The 19,139-nt window shown below is 43.0% G+C and overlaps 1 protein-coding gene across 2 annotated transcripts in view; it reads left to right on the top strand.

The window, feature by feature from the left end:
- The window catches only part of LOC119180910 (uncharacterized), a 182,884-nt gene extending 164,012 nt beyond the window's left edge, over positions 1–18,872 (top strand). The window contains exons 2-5 of one of the 2 annotated variants that reach the window (XM_075875874.1): positions 3,623–3,786; positions 8,724–8,809; positions 14,630–14,701; positions 18,672–18,872. In XM_075875874.1, coding sequence (XP_075731989.1) covers positions 3,623–3,786; positions 8,724–8,809; positions 14,630–14,701; positions 18,672–18,832 — 483 coding nt within the window. In that variant the 3' untranslated portion in view covers positions 18,833–18,872. The remainder of the gene's footprint in view (positions 1–3,622; positions 3,787–8,723; positions 8,810–14,629; positions 14,702–18,671) is intronic. The other variant, XM_075875877.1, reaches the window with a different exon arrangement.
- Positions 18,873–19,139: the final 267 nt, after the last annotated feature.

The following is a 19,139-nucleotide window of genomic DNA, read 5'->3' as shown; positions in this document are numbered from 1 at the left end:
AGCAGCCAATCTTCGTCTTCAGATCCGGTGAGAGAGAGAGAGAGAGTGAAAACATCTATTGAGTAAAGCTTTACAGGAAAGTTGGGAGGGTCCCTTATACCTGAAACCCTCTGGCCTGGCCAGCCCGCAAGGAGAATCACGTTGGCGCAGGATGGTATCGATGACCACTGTAAATTGGGCCGTGCTTTACTGGGAGGCGCCTTGCTCGGTGGTCTGTTCAGGCAATGTTTGCGCAGGAGCCAGCTTCCGGCCTCAAACCTCCAGATTTAACTACCCAGCACACTTTCGCCACACTTGAAAGGGGGTTTGTTAACGACGTCTAGTAGCAGGCAGAGAGCCGGTACAGACAGAAATAGCAGAAGGGGCTCGGCGTCCACAACACATGCAGAGCACTCACGCCTCGCACCAAGAGACGGTCTCACTGCTGATTGCCTTGCTCCTTCATTACTACACATGACTTGGCACCTACATTATCAATGTGAATGCTACATATTCAGCGGGAGGCTATGGTATTATAGCGTGGACACTTTTGTTAGGACGCTGTCGTTAATGGAGTACGTAACCTTCTTCTTGTAACCGACATTACATAACTCTATTCTCGTAAGCAACGTGACGATTGTTTTTCGTGCTTACAGCATTCACCAACCGTCTGTCCATGATTTATTTCTTCGCGATTTTAAATAAAGAAGGGCTTGGACATGACGACATTCTGTTTCAATATATTGGACAAAGTCATCGGTACACTGCCGAAGGCACACTCTAATAATGTTGGGCATAAAAATGAAAGAAAGTAAATATAGCAGCGTAACCAACACACTACCTTGGGGCACTCTAGATATAAAAAAATATTTTCGCACTAGTTTCTTAGTATGGCATACTCTTCCTTATGAAGGTGGTAGAATGAAAACCATATATTATTCAGCAATTTTTTGAACGTTTTACCAGATTTGGGTGTACGTAATGAACCTCAGGTGGTCGAAATTTCCGGAGGCCTTCACCACCACATCTCTCACAATCATATGGTGGTTTTGGGACGTTAAGCCTCACACATCAATCAAATCCAAATTTTTATCAATCTTTAAAAGCAGCCTTGGGTGAGAAAATTTAGGAAAATCTTTGGCAACGAAAGGAATACTATGTCTAGTTTTTTTGCGTTGATTTAAGGCAGTATAAATATAATCAGTCCACTCAACCGCCTCAGTTGCCGTCAAGTTCTGCTTCCGAAAACCATGATCGCTGAAATTTATGAAATATAAATAGTTTAGACATACCAATAACTGCTTTACCCTATGCGTTCAAGCAATTTAGCAAAATATAACCGTTGAGGAATTAGGTATGTATTTAGTAAGATCTCACTTACTACCACCTTCCCAAACAGTGCAAAATTTCCGAGAAAAAAGGATAAAAGTGCTAGTTTCCTAGTACAGCATACTCTTTTCTATGGAAGTAGTGGAAGGAAAACCATATATTATTCAACTAATTTTGATTTTTATCAATCTTCACTGAGCAGTCCTGGGTGAGAAACTTTATCAAAAGCTTTGGCAAAGTAAAGGAATGTTATGTACACATTTCTGAGTTGATTTAAGGCACAATAAATATCATCAGTTGACTCAACCAGCCTAATTACCGTCAAGTTCAGCTTCCGCAAACTTTTATTACTGAAGTTTATGACATCGAAATAATCTAGACATACTGATAACTGCTTTACCTAATGCGTTCGAGGAATTCGGAACATTTAACAACTAAGGAATTAATTATGTAGTTACTAAGATCCAGCTTACTACCACCCTCACAAACAGTACAATATTCGCAAAAAAAAAGGATCATAGCACTAGTTTTCTAGTACAGCATACTCATTGCTATAGGAGTGGTAGAATAAAAACCATATATTATTCAACAATTTCTTGAAAGCTTTATCAATCTTTAGAAGACGTCTTGGATGAGAAACTATATCAAAAGATTTGGCAAAATAAACGAAGAATGTGTCTGCTTCTTTGCGTTAATGAAGGCACTAGAAAGATTGTCAGTCAACTCAACCTCCTTAGTTAGAATCACGTTCTGCTTACGAAAACCATGAAGACTGCAATTTATGAAATTGAAATAATGTACACTTACTGATAACTGCTTTAGTCAATGTCTTCAAGCAATTTAGAATATATACAAAGTAGGGAACTCAATGTGTAGTTACTAAGATCCAACTTACTACAACCTTCACAAACAGCCGAGTATTCGCACATTACTAAGCCATTCGAAAGCAAGAACAAGAAAGTGAAGACCGATTCATCACGGTAATTTATTTAGTAGACCACTGCGCAAATCTATATAAAAATTGCTAGGAATGTTATCGACACCAGCACTCTTTATGCTAGCAATTTCCAGTAAGAGATTCAATAGCCTCTATTCGCTAGCCCAACCCCATTTAGGTGCCCCACCGTGTGGTCAAGTGGCTAAGGTACTCGGCTGTTGACCCGCAGGTCGCAGGATTGAATCCCGGCTGCGGCGGCTGCATTTCCGTGAGACGGAAATGTTGTAGGCCCATGTGCTCAGACTTGGGTGCACGTTGAAGAACCCCTGGTGGTCAAAATTTCCGTCTCTCATAATCATATAGTAGCTTTGGGACGTCAAAACGCACATATCTATTTATCTAACACCGTTAAGGCGATTGATTTATTAAAATTACGTCAAACTTGGGTGCGGGACACCATCTTTAGTATAAAGCATAGTGAAAAATTTATTTAGCGACTACCCCATATTCTAGGCAATGCCATCGACATCTCGACTGCTACATCTCTAATGAATATAGTCTGATATTTCGGGCACCATAACTATTTTTTTACCTCGGCAGGTAAGTCGGCATATCAGAACCCATATAAATAACTACCAGAAATGAAAAGTGGCATTTTTCTATCTTGAAACCCAAGATTAGGAAATTTCTCGCTTCTACCAATTAAAATGACTGCGGCGGAGCTTATGAAAAAACTAATAATTTTGTCTGACAGCTTTAAAGTGTGCTTTGGAAAACCTCGCCTTAAAAAACTACTTTACCAACCACAGTGCGATCACCCTAGAAGTTTTTCGGCTTTAAAGGCTGAATTAGGTCCCTTTCTGAAAGAGCTAAGGAATTCCTTCGTGCTCCAAACGCTCACGCCACCGCCTCAATGTGCAATATTTTGTGTCTTGCAACACTAATAGGAAAAGTTAGGCTAGTTGGTGGTTCATACGTGGGAAGTAAAAACAGCGCAAAAATATAGACAAGGACATAGGAAGAGACGACACCGTGCTGACTCGTAACTAAACATTATTGGAAGATACACGCACATATATCAAGCATTCGACCCGGTCACGTGTAAAACCAAAGGCGTCTGATGTTCAATATTATCAGGCTTTTTTCGTACCTTGATTGCTTTGATGCGCAGACACCTTTGGTTTTCCACGTGACCGGGTTGAATGCTGGATATATGTGTGTGTATATTCCAATAAAGTTTAGTTGCGAGTCAGCGCAGTGTCGTCTCTTCCTCTGTCCTTGTCTCTATTTTTGCGCTGTTTTTACTTCCCAAGTCTCACAACACTAGCTACTGTCATATGTGCGTTCATGGTTTTTTTTCTTTTCCTCCACATACAGATGTTGAGCACTCGAGAAAAAATCTGGTTGACGATGCGAACTTATGATAATCCACGGCGGGATTGCATCTACTGGTTGAACAATGGGCTGAACACCACCGATTACGACTTCTTTTACTGGGAGCGAAGGCGTCCGAGACCAAGTAGTTGGAACAATGGAGTAGCGTAAGTTGCTTGCAGCGTTAATGAAATGAAAGTGATGCATGAACACATACTTGCATTCCGGTCGGAACATTACAAATGCCGGTGACACTGCCACTTTATGCCAAGCTTCATCTTCATTTCTGTAAGTACAACAAACGTACCACCAAAAACCTGGGATCAGATTTGTTTTTCAAAATGGTTCACTTAGCGGGCCTTGACGCCGAATTTCCGTTCTTATGCTCTTTTAGGTGGTTTGATCCTTGCGTGTTCAAAAGCAAGCCTGCGTAATAACAGCGTGACGGAATCGACACTTTGACTAGTTGGTTCAGATATATGGTATAACTGTTGTTTTAGCGCACGAAGAGACGCAAAGAAACACATGACAAGCACTTGGCCTGTGTTCCTGTGCGTCTCTTCATGCGCTGAAACCTCAATTATACATTAAATATCATCACATTTGGTCGAGTGTTAACTTTGAAACCAATATTTTTCTTAAGTTAACAGCAACACGAGTGTCTTACCACACTGGTGCTCTCAGGAACCGTTATGGAAGAAGCTACTTGGCTTTGCGAGTGGCTGTTTCTTGCCCACCGATTTTGTTTCGTGGTCCACTGCGCGTACCACAGAGACATTTCGGCTATCTTCAGCTTGGCATTAAAAACTGGACGATTTTGAGGGGTCTGAAAGTGAAGTGGCAAACTGCAAGGATACACTCGAAGGATACATTGACGTCACAAGCGCTATGGCGAAACGGCGGTCGCCGGTGGTGAGCGGAGCTTACCGGCGGCGACTCTAGTGAACTCATTGGAGTGAAATATTCATTTGAACGTCTAGGTTTATGCAATACAGGCAGGATAAACCTTACACTCCACTGTTTCGCTGAAAGCTACAATTCCTTCGGTGTCCGTGTCATCGCACCTTTAATAATGGCTATATCCGAACAAAACGTGATACCCCTAGGTCCCACATATTTTTTAAAAAGTTCCTTAACTGTTTTAAACACATGTATTTACTTATTTCCAGCTTATTTCATTCTCTTCAAGGCGTTCCTTTTCAAGCCAGCACCTAGTACAGCTTGGAACATTTGCCCTTTCTAACCAGAGAACTTTTCTCAGCGTTTTAACTTAAAGATTTCTGAAACACTGTTTTTTGTAATCATGGAAATAAATCACTGGAACAGCGTATTACTTAACAAATTGAACGCCGCTAATTTTTTAACAAATATTTGTCACGCGCTTCAATCACATTCTCTCTTCTCGTCCAGACGAAAAGGCTGGAAGCTGAGCAGGGAAAGGTGGGAGGGGAAAACAAAAAATGTCATTCGCACCTGGTGACTGTGAGCATTTTTTTTTCTTTTAAAGACCATAGTCTTTCTTGGGACCTTCGACGGAAAAAATTTTGGCCAGTCTGCCGATTTGTCTGTTTGTCCATTTTTAACGATGCTCTAAAGTCTAAACAGCGCTTAACAATAACCCAAACCGTCGAGACCATCCGCAGCGCCCACCAATATTACTCAAGGTTTAGCGATGTGCGTCTTTTACTAGGAAAGGCATACTTAAGTGATTCTAAAGACTGTAGCGCTCATTATGCTGCGCTGACGATGCAACGCTTGCAAAAAAATTCAAGTTTTACATTGGTTTGGTAAGGCGACACGGTGGTGGCACCAACACGTCGCCTTGTGTTCTACACCTTATCACCTCCGAGACGGGTGCGCACGCCACGCGCGCTTTGTTTTCCATGATAGTGCCAGATAGCGCTCATGTCTCACGTGTGACGTGACGTGATGCGCTCGTTCGCCTCCGCTGCACGCTCGAGGCATTCTGGCGCAGCACCTCCAGAATACCATTGACCCATTTTCTCGCACTGAACATCAAATAAACATTTTGTTCACTCTTCCTAGATGCAAGACTATCGTCTTTCGACGACATTTCCAGTATAACGAGCAGATACGCGGCCAACTTTTTTCTTCAAATACGCGGCTTTGTTAGTGCAATTGCGCGCACACGCGTGGAAAAGGGACGGCCTCTCGCGGCGACCTCTGTAACAACCGAGGGCGTCATGTTCAAATCAGCACATGGTTGATAAATGGGCTTACTGGGCTTATTTTTCGTGATTGGTCGAGAGAAGAGAAAGCTATTTTTAGCTGACTCTGATATTTTATTGTGAATTCCAGGCCGCGTGCTGCGCTATATTATTTGGCTCGTGTGTTTTAGGGAGCCTCTACTATCGGTCAGCAGCGTTTTCGGACCATGCTCAAATAGTGTTGCAGGGCCCCTTCAACAAGACACTTCTGCTGCCAATCTGATACTTCGTAGATGCTGAAGTATAGTTTGCCGCAATCATGAGATTCCGTATAAGCTTCGGCTAACTTGAATTTTCTCGAGTAGTTCGGAGTAGAAGTTTAGAAGTTTTGTGTTACGCGATGATTCACAAATTAGCTAATAAAGAGCATACGGCGATATTTAGGAAACGTCAATTATTCTTTTAAAATATATGGTGGCTAACCAGTACGTAGCGTGTGATCCCACAGTGGCTGCATAAATAGCTTTATAACTGCTAGTAGAGTTGAAAGGGGCGTGGTCGAAGTTCTGAAATCCACCCTTTCATGATGCTGCAACGCACGCACCTTTACCTGGCGGCATTGTCACGAAATGTGTTAGGGTTTCGGAGTCGGAGGCCTTTGTTCAGCATTGCCAGTTCTTGCGGCCCCTACCAAAATCCTACCAGAGGGTCAGAGGGCAGCACAGAAAAATTTAAAGGCAGATTCTTTGGAAGCGTTTACGTGTTATCGCTTGTGATTCATTCAAATGAGAGCACTTAGTTTTGTGATCTATAATATAGAAGTATGGTGTGTTCATACAAGTATGCGATCGCTTTTCGGCTGTGACCTGCTATGATACGCACTTACAACGGTATTACATGGAGTAGTTAGCAGAAAATAAAAATTGTACGTGAACAATGTTACTTATTTTATCCTGTAACTTTTTTACATAATTATCTTGATATGGCAACGCACACGCACATAATGTAGTCCGTAGGATTTAACACACTTACGAAGCAGGTAGCGTGGTTAGTAACGATTTTGTAAGGAACGAACCATTCGAGCCGGAACTATTCACTTGCTACGAAGTTAAAAAGGTCCGCTGACCTTCGTCTTACTAACTTAACTACCAAGAGGTTTATTGCGACAACTGATTGGTTCGCAATTAGTTCACGAATATGTCGACTTATTTTCAAGAGCACACTTGTGACCTAGCATATAAATCTGCAACTGGAGCCTGAGTGGCCTATTAGAGGGGGGAGCAGCTTTTTGACTAAACTTTTTAATGCTGTCCATTCGTCCGCACCACGCCCCTCTGGCTGCAGGTGTTCGAGCGATGCCAAGTAGCTCATGCCTTCCCTCGCAGCATGCACGCGTTTACGCCACTCTCTCCCTAGCCTGTTGCAGATCGCTGCCTGTATTATATTGTGCTTTGTTCTCTATACCGCTCGCAACGTTCAAGCGGACAGTTTTTCTGCGATAAAATTTGGAGAAAACCCAACACGCCTCCCATATCTTTGCGTTTCAAACCAACATCCACTCTTGTAAAGGCTACGTCTAGTATTCTCCATCTGAATATAAATGTTCTACGGTGTTTTCCGCGTTACCATTTTGTGATTACAAGCTCTGACAGTGGAGCTTTCCGTTGGACTCATGAAAACGGGTACCATAAGTATCGGTAGTGCGTTCCTTCAACAATGCGCAAAAACAATGTGTCAATACTTGATGTGCGGGACTGCTCTTAAAACAGAGGTGTTCATACTGGTACGACAGATAATAACTAAAATTATTTATATGTATGGTTTTCTCGCCACAACGTGATATTTAGGCTCTATAGGTTATGTGTACCAAAGCAAGGAGCACTTCGATCATTTCACTTTTTGCAATGTCATTTCTAGCTATGCAGAAGAAATATGTTCACTGAACTTACGTGTTGATCTAGGGAAATATTGTGCCAAGAATTATACTTCCTAGTACTTTATGGGTTATATGATCACCGAAGTTTCCCGCGCATCCATTAGCTCCAATTTAATCAAATGGTTGTTGATTTCAGTGGAACCATGGTTGTGCAATTATCTGCCCAAATGCATAGTGAAAGACGATAGGGCAGTTGCGTTGGCACCACCACTTGACGCGCACATTTTCACATAACCCACTTCAATCCTAGAGAATAGTATTAGTGAACTGCGTTTTATAGGCTACCATTGTTTCAGTGTAAGAAAAACACAAGATTTCACATCACAATAGTTGCGAGCCCTCACTGACTCCCATTCGTTCTCTTTCTCTTTGTTCTTTGTTCCATTATTATGATGACACAGTGTTGAAGCATTAGCTTCATATATAATCGATAAGCATTCCTTCACTAATTACTCATGTCCACCAGTTAGTTATGCTGAAGTTAATAATACTATGCGCAGCTTCAACAGACCTAAAACCACCAAGCCTGATTCTAACGCAGAACTTTTGGCATGATTGGGGTTTAACTTGGCTTCTACCATGCGTTGCAGAACGAGTACGAGACCGTTAGTGTATGCTGAAAGGTTATCAGGTGGCCCTCCTCTTGACACCACTTCCCCTCCTCACACGATAGCTTCAATTTTTTCCTCCATCTCTGTACGCCGCTCCATGCTCTATACGACGATACTCCTTCTGAACTAGGCTAAAATAGCTATACTAGGCGTCTCTCTCGCCAACTTAAGCTTACCCATGCTTTCCTACTTGTCAGGCTTCACCCTTGCAGCACGGCTAAGACCTCTGTCCGACAAATTATCGGGAATTCGTTTGTGCCTTAAACAGCTCCGCGACTAGTATTTTGTTACCTAAACAGCAATTTGTTGTTTTTGCGCACTGGAACTGTTTTGCCTATATAATAATGTTAAGCTGAACCATAAGCAAAATCTTTGTAATATATTTTCAGAGGGAAGATACACAAACATGCGAAGATAGGATACTTAGATGAGGTTCCTTATCCAGCGATGGTAATCAGAGCCCACTATGAAAAAGGTAAGAAAGAAAAAAAGCCCTTCATCGGATGCATGGGTGCAATTGCGTTGGAGAAAGATGAAGATGGTTCGACAGTTTGCGTAAACTTCTCCATATATCGTTGTGAGCTTGCTTTAAGTACAGTGCTAGGTGTTCGTCTATTTCGTGCATATATGGATTTAATCCTCAATTATGCACTGAAAACACGCCCACACAGAACTACGAAGAAGCTCATAGACAAAACGGACACTGTCTTGGTCTTGCAACTGTTTATTTCGTGAGACATAGAGGCTAATGAAATGGCCGTCTTGTCTCAGAAATACAGAGAGCCGAGGAATACAGTGGTCATCTTGTCTGGTGGTCGTAAGTGCGTTAGGCCGGTCAAGGATGTGAGTTCTTGTAATATTAGGTAACGTTGGGCGAGTTGGTTTCAGGACATTTTTAAAAATTTTTTGCCGTGCGCACGGTAGACAGGAAATCGAAAGCCAAGGATACAGCTAAACGCAAACTCACAACTCAGTTTATTGAAAGAAGTACACAAAATATACATCCCGAAGTAGCTCCGAAGCGAATGTGCACAAAAAAAAACTAGCAAGAAAAGCGACCGTTTTCTCATCTACTGTGTGTGCGCCGAAATGTTTCTATGAATGTTAGTTCTTCTCTGATTATATCTCACCAAGCCATGCCTGAAGAAAGTACGAGGAATAGGGAAGTGCCGAAAAGCTTATTGGCTACACTTCTTCCCGTACAGTCTCCCTAATCAAGTCACGTAGGTTCCGGTCCACCGCAAGACGGTGTTAGCCAGAGCTCACTTGTAGACAAACAGGCTAATCGAGGTACTGACACATGGTGACGAAGTGAGCACTATTAGAGGGATTTCGAACAGTGAGGGCACTGGTGGCACCAGTTCCGAAGCCCTTTAGAATGTGGTACTGTTTTTCTGGCTTGGACATCAAGGAATTCACAAGCCGGCAGAGCGCAAGGACTTCTTCGATGTACGATGCGGATGCCTTGCCAGGATGCTGTGTGCGAGCACCAGAAATCTTCTTCGGCAAAGCGAATTGAATATTATGTGCACGGAATTCACAATGTTCATAGACTGTCGTGCCACCTATTATGATTCAGGAGCGTTCTCTCAAGCATGGTGAGAATGCAGACACTCCCAATGCTCTCTTGTTCGGTGGTGCTAGCCGCAGTGTCAACGCACTATCAAGAAACGAACATAAAGCACTTTGTATGTTTCGTGCATCAGTGAACATACCAGACCGTTCTTGAAACAATAAACATCATTCGTTATTGCAAGAGGTGAACTTTTCGTGAAAATACGTGGCAACTTGCGCTTTCGACTATAGCCTGCAGAGTACACAAATCAGCTTCGCGAGATTTTCCGCAGTCACCATGGATAGGTAAATGCTGTCGTGTAATCATTCCAGTTTAAACTGGCCTTCTTTTACGTGCGTATAGCATTATTCAGGGCTTTTGCAGTGCATATATTGCAAAGCGTTCATTGTACGCCGAAAGTAGCCCAGGCTCACAATTTCCGTTTCTGAACTTCGACCTACCCTGCGCCGCTTGTTTTCTGCGTTTGTTGATAGATGGCAGCGCCCTGCAAGTGATTTATTTCTTGTCGGGTATCGAAGCGAAATGATCTCCGCACCCTCACATAAACGTGGTGTGCGACGCCGTGTGGGTGTTGTGCGTGGTGAATGGCGCATTGGTGCTGCTGCTATCCGTCGTTTGCCAGAGAGAATCCCCCAGAATACTTTCAGCAGTGATGTTTAAAGAAACGGTTTTGTCATCGAAGATTCCGCACTGGACATACATGGTTGTCAACGCACTGAAAGTGATAGCGACGATGAAGAATCAGCTGCTAGCTCACAAGCAAGGAGTTGCACTTCACGTCCCGTCGTGCGTTCATGTTCTTTTCACGCTCTTAAGTCTTTTTTATTGTATTTATTGTGTAATATTCTTCAGCAATGTCAAAATAAAAGCATATATACTCTCTACTGTGCATTGAATGTATCGGAATGACAGCGGATATTACAAAGCGCTGCATGCCGTGAACAAACTCGAGCTCTACCAGCAAAGACAAATCTTTAGGGCAATGAAATATACAGTTACGACTACATTCCACGCTAACTTCTCCTGATTTTCACCGGTGCTATCTGAACGACGTTGATGTTCGACAAGTTCTCGCAATTTGGAAGTTGCGAAAAGCGTACGCGTGCCGATATCATTGTTTCGATCGAACTGATGGAACCTGCAACATCTGAGTGCAGGGAATTGCGCACGGTTTAAGTTCAATTCATGGCTGTGACACAAGCGCTGCTTAATAGGAAGTTAATTGCTTGTGTTCAGTTAAAGAAGCAGCTGCATGATGCTTAAAGCGCAAGTATTGACGACGGCGTATTATGCTTGAAACCATCACTACTATAAACATTCGGTCCTGTGCAGCTGCGACAGCGTGCTATTCACTAGTGGCCTACTACTGCGGCAAATCCGCCAGGCAGCCTCGGAACTAATGATCTCGGAGTGCCATTCTATTGCCACGTACATGATTACGCAACGCATCGTTGATACAAGTCGATCAGCTGGCACCACCACCCTGTGCACTGCGGCGAGAAACGTGGTATAGCGAACATTCAGATTCATATCGGTTTGAAAAGTTCTTTGGTTTGATATACGTAATTTGACGATCAAGAGTTCATCCGGTGAAAGCGGCACGGAGAGTACGTTTGTGCGTCCCATCTTTTGTTATGCGAGTTCACTGGTTGATCATCCTTCCGCAGCCATCTTGGATTTTGCGGCGTGCTACCTATAGGCCACTACCATTGCGAAGACTTGGCAAAGCTTCTGCTTGAGGCTAGGCCAATCGGTGCGCTCAATGTCATGGCTAAGGACCAATGTCCCGCCTTAATTCCCCACAGAGATAGTGCTGTGGTGAGAGAACTTGTGAAGATCGTTCTTTAAATTAGAAGCTCTGACTCACAGGTAGTTGTCCAGCTAGTCTTCCACAATTTTGCGTATAGACTAGGAAAAAGTGGGGGGGTCTGCTCTTGGTTAATGACAAAAAGATGCGAGAGTGGCGGCGAGCGGATGGGATTGAAATAGGCATTGGCCCACTCGTCCTTCGATATATCGGAGAACAGTGGGTGCAAGCGGTGGCTGGAATGGCACTCCAGCAAGTAGGCTGCTCGATGAGAGGACCGGCAAACGTAAATTCACCTTCACCAGACATTACGCCTTGGCTTTACCAACATATATTTGGCTGCTAACTGGCTAGCGCACAAAAACCACGCACCCTCCAATGAACCTCCCATACGCGCACATACGAAGACGACAATGAACAGTCAATCAGGTGACGATTATTCACTTCTACGAATATTTTATGAACCCTCAAGCTTTGCCTTCAAAATTCGGACGGAACAGCGACATCTTTTTTTTTTGATTGATTGATATGTGAGGTTCAACGTCCCGAAACCCCTTAATGATTATGAGAGACGCCGTTGTGGAGGTATTCGGAAATTTAGACCACCTGGGGTTCTTTAACGTGCACTGAAATCTGAGCACACGGGCCTACATTTGCACCTCCATCGGAAATGCAGCCCCCGCAGCCGGAACTCGATCGCAGGACCTGCGGGTCAGCAGCCGAGTACCTTAGCCACTAGACAGCGACATATTTTCTTCAGTGCGTACTTCAAAGAACCATGTATATTTTTCATTCCACGATGGTAAACGAAAATTATTAGGAAAAACTCAAAAACACATAATTCTTCTGTATAGTATTTTTTTCACTTCAACACACCTCCTACAAGGTTTCATCGGCTTGTGTGGCAATATCAATTATATGGACACTGTAGGCAAAGCGGGATTTCAGCAGCCGAAGTTAGAAAAATACGGACAATCAAGGCGTCATTTTGTTGTGGTCGTCCTGCTCTGTATGCAAGGCGGGTGGATGACATCGTCCGATACCTCGTACAATACCTCGTACGTCCCATGCCTCGTCCGGTACCTCATAGCCACTGTATTTGTATAAAACTGTGCGTGTGCTAGACATGGGTGTGGCTGAACTAGAGACGAAGTCAGTGGAATCTCTGAGTCATACAAATGACGCTAACGATACTAGCCCCCTGCGTGCCAAGTGAGGCGTCGATGACTCGTAAAGCAGAGTGAAAACGCTCCTCCAAGGGCCTTAACGAGGCGCCGGCGGGATAAAGTGCGCGGAACATTGCTCGAGCAGCACCAGCAAACTTTCTTCTTCAATTTTTGGTTTCAAGCACAGACGTGCTCTGTCTCTACAAGCACTACGAAAAGGCTCGCCAGCTTGATATTTTCATGCTTTCTTCGTGTGAAGAGGACTGCTTGTGAGCGCTGGCACGCATTGTCTTGACAAAGATTGCTCACGGTGATTTCAAAGCTTGCATCTTGTGCAGAAAACTGATAGCACGAAAATCTCTTTGATTACATGGCAACCTTCAGCCAGTGTTTGTGGACATTCGATGCAAAAGAGTAAGCTTCGAGGGTTACTTCATGTAGCATTCGATTGTGATGCCATCACATTTAATATTTCACCCTTTCCTTAAGAACCAGGATTTGTTTATTGAGTCGGAAAGTAGATTTCTGTTTGCTCCTGTAAAAACTTTTGACCAGCATGAATGCATGCTGAATCGGGTTCATATCTTCTGCAGAGCGCACCCTTCAATGGTCTAAAGATGCGAAATTGGCTTGCTGCCCCGTCAGGAGTGTGTCTTGAGTAATTGGGCGGTTCTAATCCTCTTTAGCTTAATACAACCTCAATAGCTTGTTCACAAGAATGTGTTTCAGCGTTTGCCTGTTCTAAGAAGATGGTTTTCATAGTTTTCTGTGATGTTTCGATGTAAATGTATATTACAGACTATTAGCTCGCAAGAAGTCATGTAGTTCTTACTGTTCACTTTTACGCCTTTTAGGGTGAAATGAACCCGACGACAGTTTTATTGTCCCAAGAGTGGTAATAACAATATTATATTTTGGTGGTTACCACTATAACCCCGCCACAGTTGTCTAGTGAATAAGGTTCTCGGCTGGTGACTCAAAGGTAGCGGGATTCAAACCCGGCTGTGGCGGCTGCATTTTTGATGGAGGCGAAAACGCTGTAGGCCCGTGTGCTTATATTGGTTCACGTTAAAGAACCCCAGGTGGCCGAAATTTTCTCAGTTATCCACTACGGCGTTTCTTTTAACCATATTATGATGTGGGACGTTAAACCCCTTATATCAATCATGGTGACCACCATAGTTTCTGAACTTCCGGTATTGCTCAGTGTTTCAAACCTGTGCTGGCACCCTTAGTTGCCGGTTCGTGAGGATTTACTCAAGCGAAGATTTCCTCTGCAAGATTTACGTGTGAGGATGCCCAATCACATTCCTGGCGGTGAAATGTGTTCAGACGTCTTTCTCAGCCTATGTGCCATAGGTTGATGTCCAAAATTTTTTTTTTGTAAATCAGGTTGCACAACGTTGCAAGCATTTAGCCTATGGTGTAAAATAGACTGAAGCATAACTGATGTGTATACTACTGGCATTTACTTGCATATTTTATTTTTTTATGTAGCTGCATGGGCGCCTTTCACTGTTTTCAAGCTAATGAATCTTTCTTTTTAATTTTTTCGCAGCTTCATGTAAAGTTTTGTACGTAGACATGTGTGGTATGGTGAATAAATGGGTAATAAAGTTATGATGGGAAAAGTTTCTTATGAGGTCATCTAGAATCGCTGTGTGCCACAAAGAATTTTAACCTTATTCATTAGCTTCTGTTTCTGTTTCCTTAGTTCAAGCACATGACATATGATCTCTTTTATAGAGGAACACGCGAGAGTTTACCTGCTGTTGTACAGGTCAGAGTCTGAGAAATGCTTCATATTATTGCACCCAGGTAAGTGTTACATGACGTTGTTTTACTAATAATTGATCTTATACTTTAAATCCTTGTTAGAGCTCACATCGATCTAATAAACTACACAACGTAGTGACGGTCCTTTATAATTGTTTCTTGCATAGCGCATGCATTCAGACCTTGATAATAGATATGTATCATAATATTCGCATGCTTAGTCTTCAATCTCGTACAGAGGATCAATAGTGCATCTGTTTTTTTCCTTCAACAATAAAAATACAGCAGTTTAAACATAATAATTTAACAAGAAACCTTGAGAGCATGCAGCTGCTACTTCTGTGACATCTTAAAAAACATTTTAGAGCGCACTGGGTCGACTAAGAAAGGTTAATAATATTATATCTAAAAGGAAACGATCAGACACGTGTCATTCACACCGTCCCTCTATTCGAGCAGTCATGTTGGAATGGCTACATGACGGTGGTATAGGAGTTGAGGTTTTGAACTGGTCATTGGAAAGCCGTTGTATCATATTTCGGCCGTGGTAGCCGCATTTTCTAAAGAGACGAAAACGTCATGAGACCGCAGGCTTACGTTTGGGTGCACGCTCAAGAACTTCAGGTGGTCGATATTTCTAGACCGATCTATTACGGCATCCGTCATATTCATAACGTCGTTTCTAGGCATTGAGCCGCCATAATTGTCATCATGCTGGGATGGCAAATAGCACTTCAATGTCATAGTACCAGCAGTGCTAGATTTTCATTCCATCTACAAACTAAAGACCGAGCATCTCCATCTTCATGCGCAACCAGTCGACGCTGTTCTCATCATGAAGCATTCTACCAGTTATTAGACACTCGAAATAAGCGTCGTTCGCATATATTCAAGCGTCTTTTCAGGACATGGCCCGTTCCATTAGCACGAAACAGGCTTTTTTTTCATCATTCACTCAGTGCCTTGAAGCGATCGGTAAGGGATTACCTCAGATTTTGTTTCCTCTTATTTAAAGCGATGAGCGTCATGACAGCCGCACTGGAACAGCGCGACGCTCCTAGTATTATTTCCCGGTTCACGCTCACAGAACACAGACTGGTCTAAATGTTCTCAAGTATGAACGCAGCCAACTGGTCTAATAGCCCGGGTGTTAGGCAAGTGACACCGTATTTGTCTACCACTGCGATCGTACAAAAAATACAAGTGATAAAATTGGCCGCGTATCATCGCACGTCGCTGCAAAGGAAGTCGAAAAACGATTGTATTCTGATTGCAGAAACTGCGTGAGATATCGCCATTTGGCAATATTGTGAAAAAACGATTTTTACTAGAACACTGAACCATTTGTGAGTGACAGTACCAGTTTTGTTTTGTTGGAACACCTGAATATTTAGCGGACCGTAGGAACAGCCCGCTATTTCGTGCATAGCGTCACATCGTCAGAGCAGCGTAATAAGTGCTTTGATCCTTAAATATCTATATATACATTTTCTAAATAAAAGTATACACTGACTACTACTTGCGTATTATATATTAATTTGGGGCGTCAAGCATGCGTGTTATTTCTTTTTGATTGAGGACGTTTGTACGTATGAATGCAGCCAGCTGATCAAAATGTGTTGGCTTTTAGAATCGGGTTAAACCTTCACCGGGTGGCTTGTGACAGACAGATATAAAAATTCTAGGTATCGCAAGAAGAACTATCCTCTTCAAAGCGAAATGAATTATCACTATCACTTGCTTGCGTGCGGCCCACGGTCGGATTCATCCGACGACATAATTTTGTTGTAGGGAGGTGTTTCGGGAGATGTGCGGTGCTCGTGGTACATTCACGTTACACATCGCATCCACATTCGGAGGGATAAATGGCTGTCACATGACCTCATATCGGCGATTCTGTTCAACCGCGCTTCGTCCACTTGACTCGCGGTTGACTGGGCCTAACCAGTTTTTCACATCGAGATTGTGGCGACGGTACGCCGCAGCCTTAGCGGACAAATACGCTGGCCACCGTGAAACTTTTCTTCAGCTCTAGCCTTATAGCTATCCTCGCCGACGATTTAGACTCTGTGGCTACTTCACTTCTGGGGCCCTATTTACCGTCGATCACCTTTATGATATCTATCGCTTGTAAAGCACGCAGCTCGGCAGGTTTGATAGTAGCGAGTAAGTTGCCGCTTTAATCGTTGCATGCACACGCAAGATTTTGCGGCCGTCAAAGTGGCGCTGCCGCTGAAAGCGGTAGTCTTGAAACCCGGCCCATGTCTGAACACTGAATTCAACGTGAAAATGAAAAGCAACAAAAGGAAACCTTATGTGCATCAGTGCAATGGTTGCTGTATGTGTCCGTTACCCACGATAGGTCGATTGAAAAAAAAAGCCGTTTTCGGCTCGTGCATCGCTGTGTCCTTCCTTCTCATGCGGTGCCTCGAGCACGACGGTTGCCAGGTTTGCATTCAGTTCCTCTGTTTACAGCGGCCTTTTCTTGCCATTCAGACATTGCGCCAACAACGCCATCTTAACCTAAACAAACTGAAAGTGTCCACAATGCTCGACATTAGCAAAGCATCACGTTCTGCTGTTGTTGAATCTGTCGAACCGATCTGCTGATAGCGGGTGCAGGTAAGCACAAAAAAAATCCGGCTGATCTATCAAAGACTTTGCCGGTGGTGCCGATGCGTCTGCAGGTGGATCATTCGTGGATCCGCGTCCACGACCAATCTGGAATCTGTCGGTAGTCTGAATGCACTATACGCAGAGCGAGAGTGTACCAACTGCAACAACTTTTGTCGGCGTGAGCACTTTGTTACTCCTTGTGATACTGCCACGGCATCACACTCAATCCACACGTCACCCGAAAGCTACCGACCTCTTCGCGAGAATTTCGAAAATGGGTAAACGTGCCATGTAATTCACGTAATATTACCTATGGATAAATGGTAAAACACGCGAGCGAATGTGTGGTAGTCATTGTGTTGGGCTGAATATGGGCAGTCCTGCCCGTGAAAAAGAAAAATAATAACATAGTAGAGTTTGGCATCTACACTCATTCCGTACAAAAACAAAGCTTTCATCGACGATCAACCAGTTCCTATTGCCAATCAAGTGAGTAGACGGCTTTTATTTCAATAGCTCGTTAACTACTTGTCGACAACTTGCGCAGCAAACAACAAGCACCCTTGAGAACTTTAGGGAATGATGCAATGAAACCATAGAAAGTATAAAATATATAGCCCTGGTGTACGTGTACAAAGTCAATACTAATGAGGTATGGTATGGCGAATAGTGTATGTAAGCTTTAGCGTAATATTTTAGAAACGGCTGCAAGTATTCTTAAACTTTTGCGTGCTTACACATACTTGAGTGGGTATCAAGTGACACTTTTTTGAATAGGTTGCTTATTCTTCGTATGGCCCACTCCCGAATTTTAAAAGAGCTTCACTTGTTTAATGTACCTTTTTTCTGCGACTATCTTGAGGGACGTAACCACGATCTGCTGTGTTGTTGTAGGGACTACTAAGTTACATCGGAACAGAAAATATTCATTTTTCACTAGGTATATGCAAAAAATAAAAATACTGCTTCTATAACGCAACGGAGTGTGCCTACTGTTGTGTATTTTTGTTACTGCTGCACTTATTATGAAATCAGCTACTTTTTAATCCAGATTATTTCAAGCTGGTTGTAGCTCATGCATACAAAATGTCAACAAAATCGATTCAATGCTTTTTGAGAAAAAATACATAGTTGTTGACAGTACACAGAAAATGATATCTGAGAAAAAGGAAAAGGACTTTTTACGTGCGCATACTGCTTACGCCAGATGGCGCGTGGCGCACTTTAGCGCGGCATTTAAACCACTTAGAGCAGCCACTTAACGTCGGGCTTCCGTAGGTTTGTCCCTTAGAGTACAGTCTATATTTAGGAGCCAAATTGTAAACTCGTTTTTTAGGGGGGAGGGAGTTCACTGTACTAAACCACCACAATTTCGTCATCTTTTGTTTTTTCGCAGATGGCGAATGTGAACAATACACCTGGGACTCGATGAAATCGAAGAAGCACGAGTGTGACAAAGTTTTTTTTGACACATGTGGTGCTTCGAACTACCCGGTTTTCAAGCCAAGCTGCCTTGATCCAAATGCACTCTGTATTAAATTCCATAGCTTGTGCTGATGCAGATACGTGAGACGAAATAAATTTGCAATTTTTGATACTTCTAGAGAAGCAATCCATGACCAGGTCTAAAATACTAAAACTCACGAATTTACCACACGATCATGGCCCTAAATTTCTCCGATTTCTTTCATTCTTTTATATTTGTTGCTCTTTAGAAGCTCGGACTGTTGTTTTGTTTGTGATGTCTTAGGCCGGTGTTATGTAGGCAGAATACAAGCTTAGAGAAAAAAAGGGATAAATGTTTGCATTGCAGTGTAGAGTACCGCATCGCACGTGGTGGGAAAGTGTGGTAATTGTGAGTAGG

This window comes from Rhipicephalus microplus, chromosome 10 (assembly GCF_043290135.1).
Source record: "Rhipicephalus microplus isolate Deutch F79 chromosome 10, USDA_Rmic, whole genome shotgun sequence".
NCBI classification, from domain to species: domain Eukaryota; kingdom Metazoa; phylum Arthropoda; class Arachnida; order Ixodida; family Ixodidae; genus Rhipicephalus; species Rhipicephalus microplus.
The sequence above is the reverse complement of the archived record's forward strand: the minus strand, read 5'-3'. Positions and strand labels throughout refer to the sequence as shown.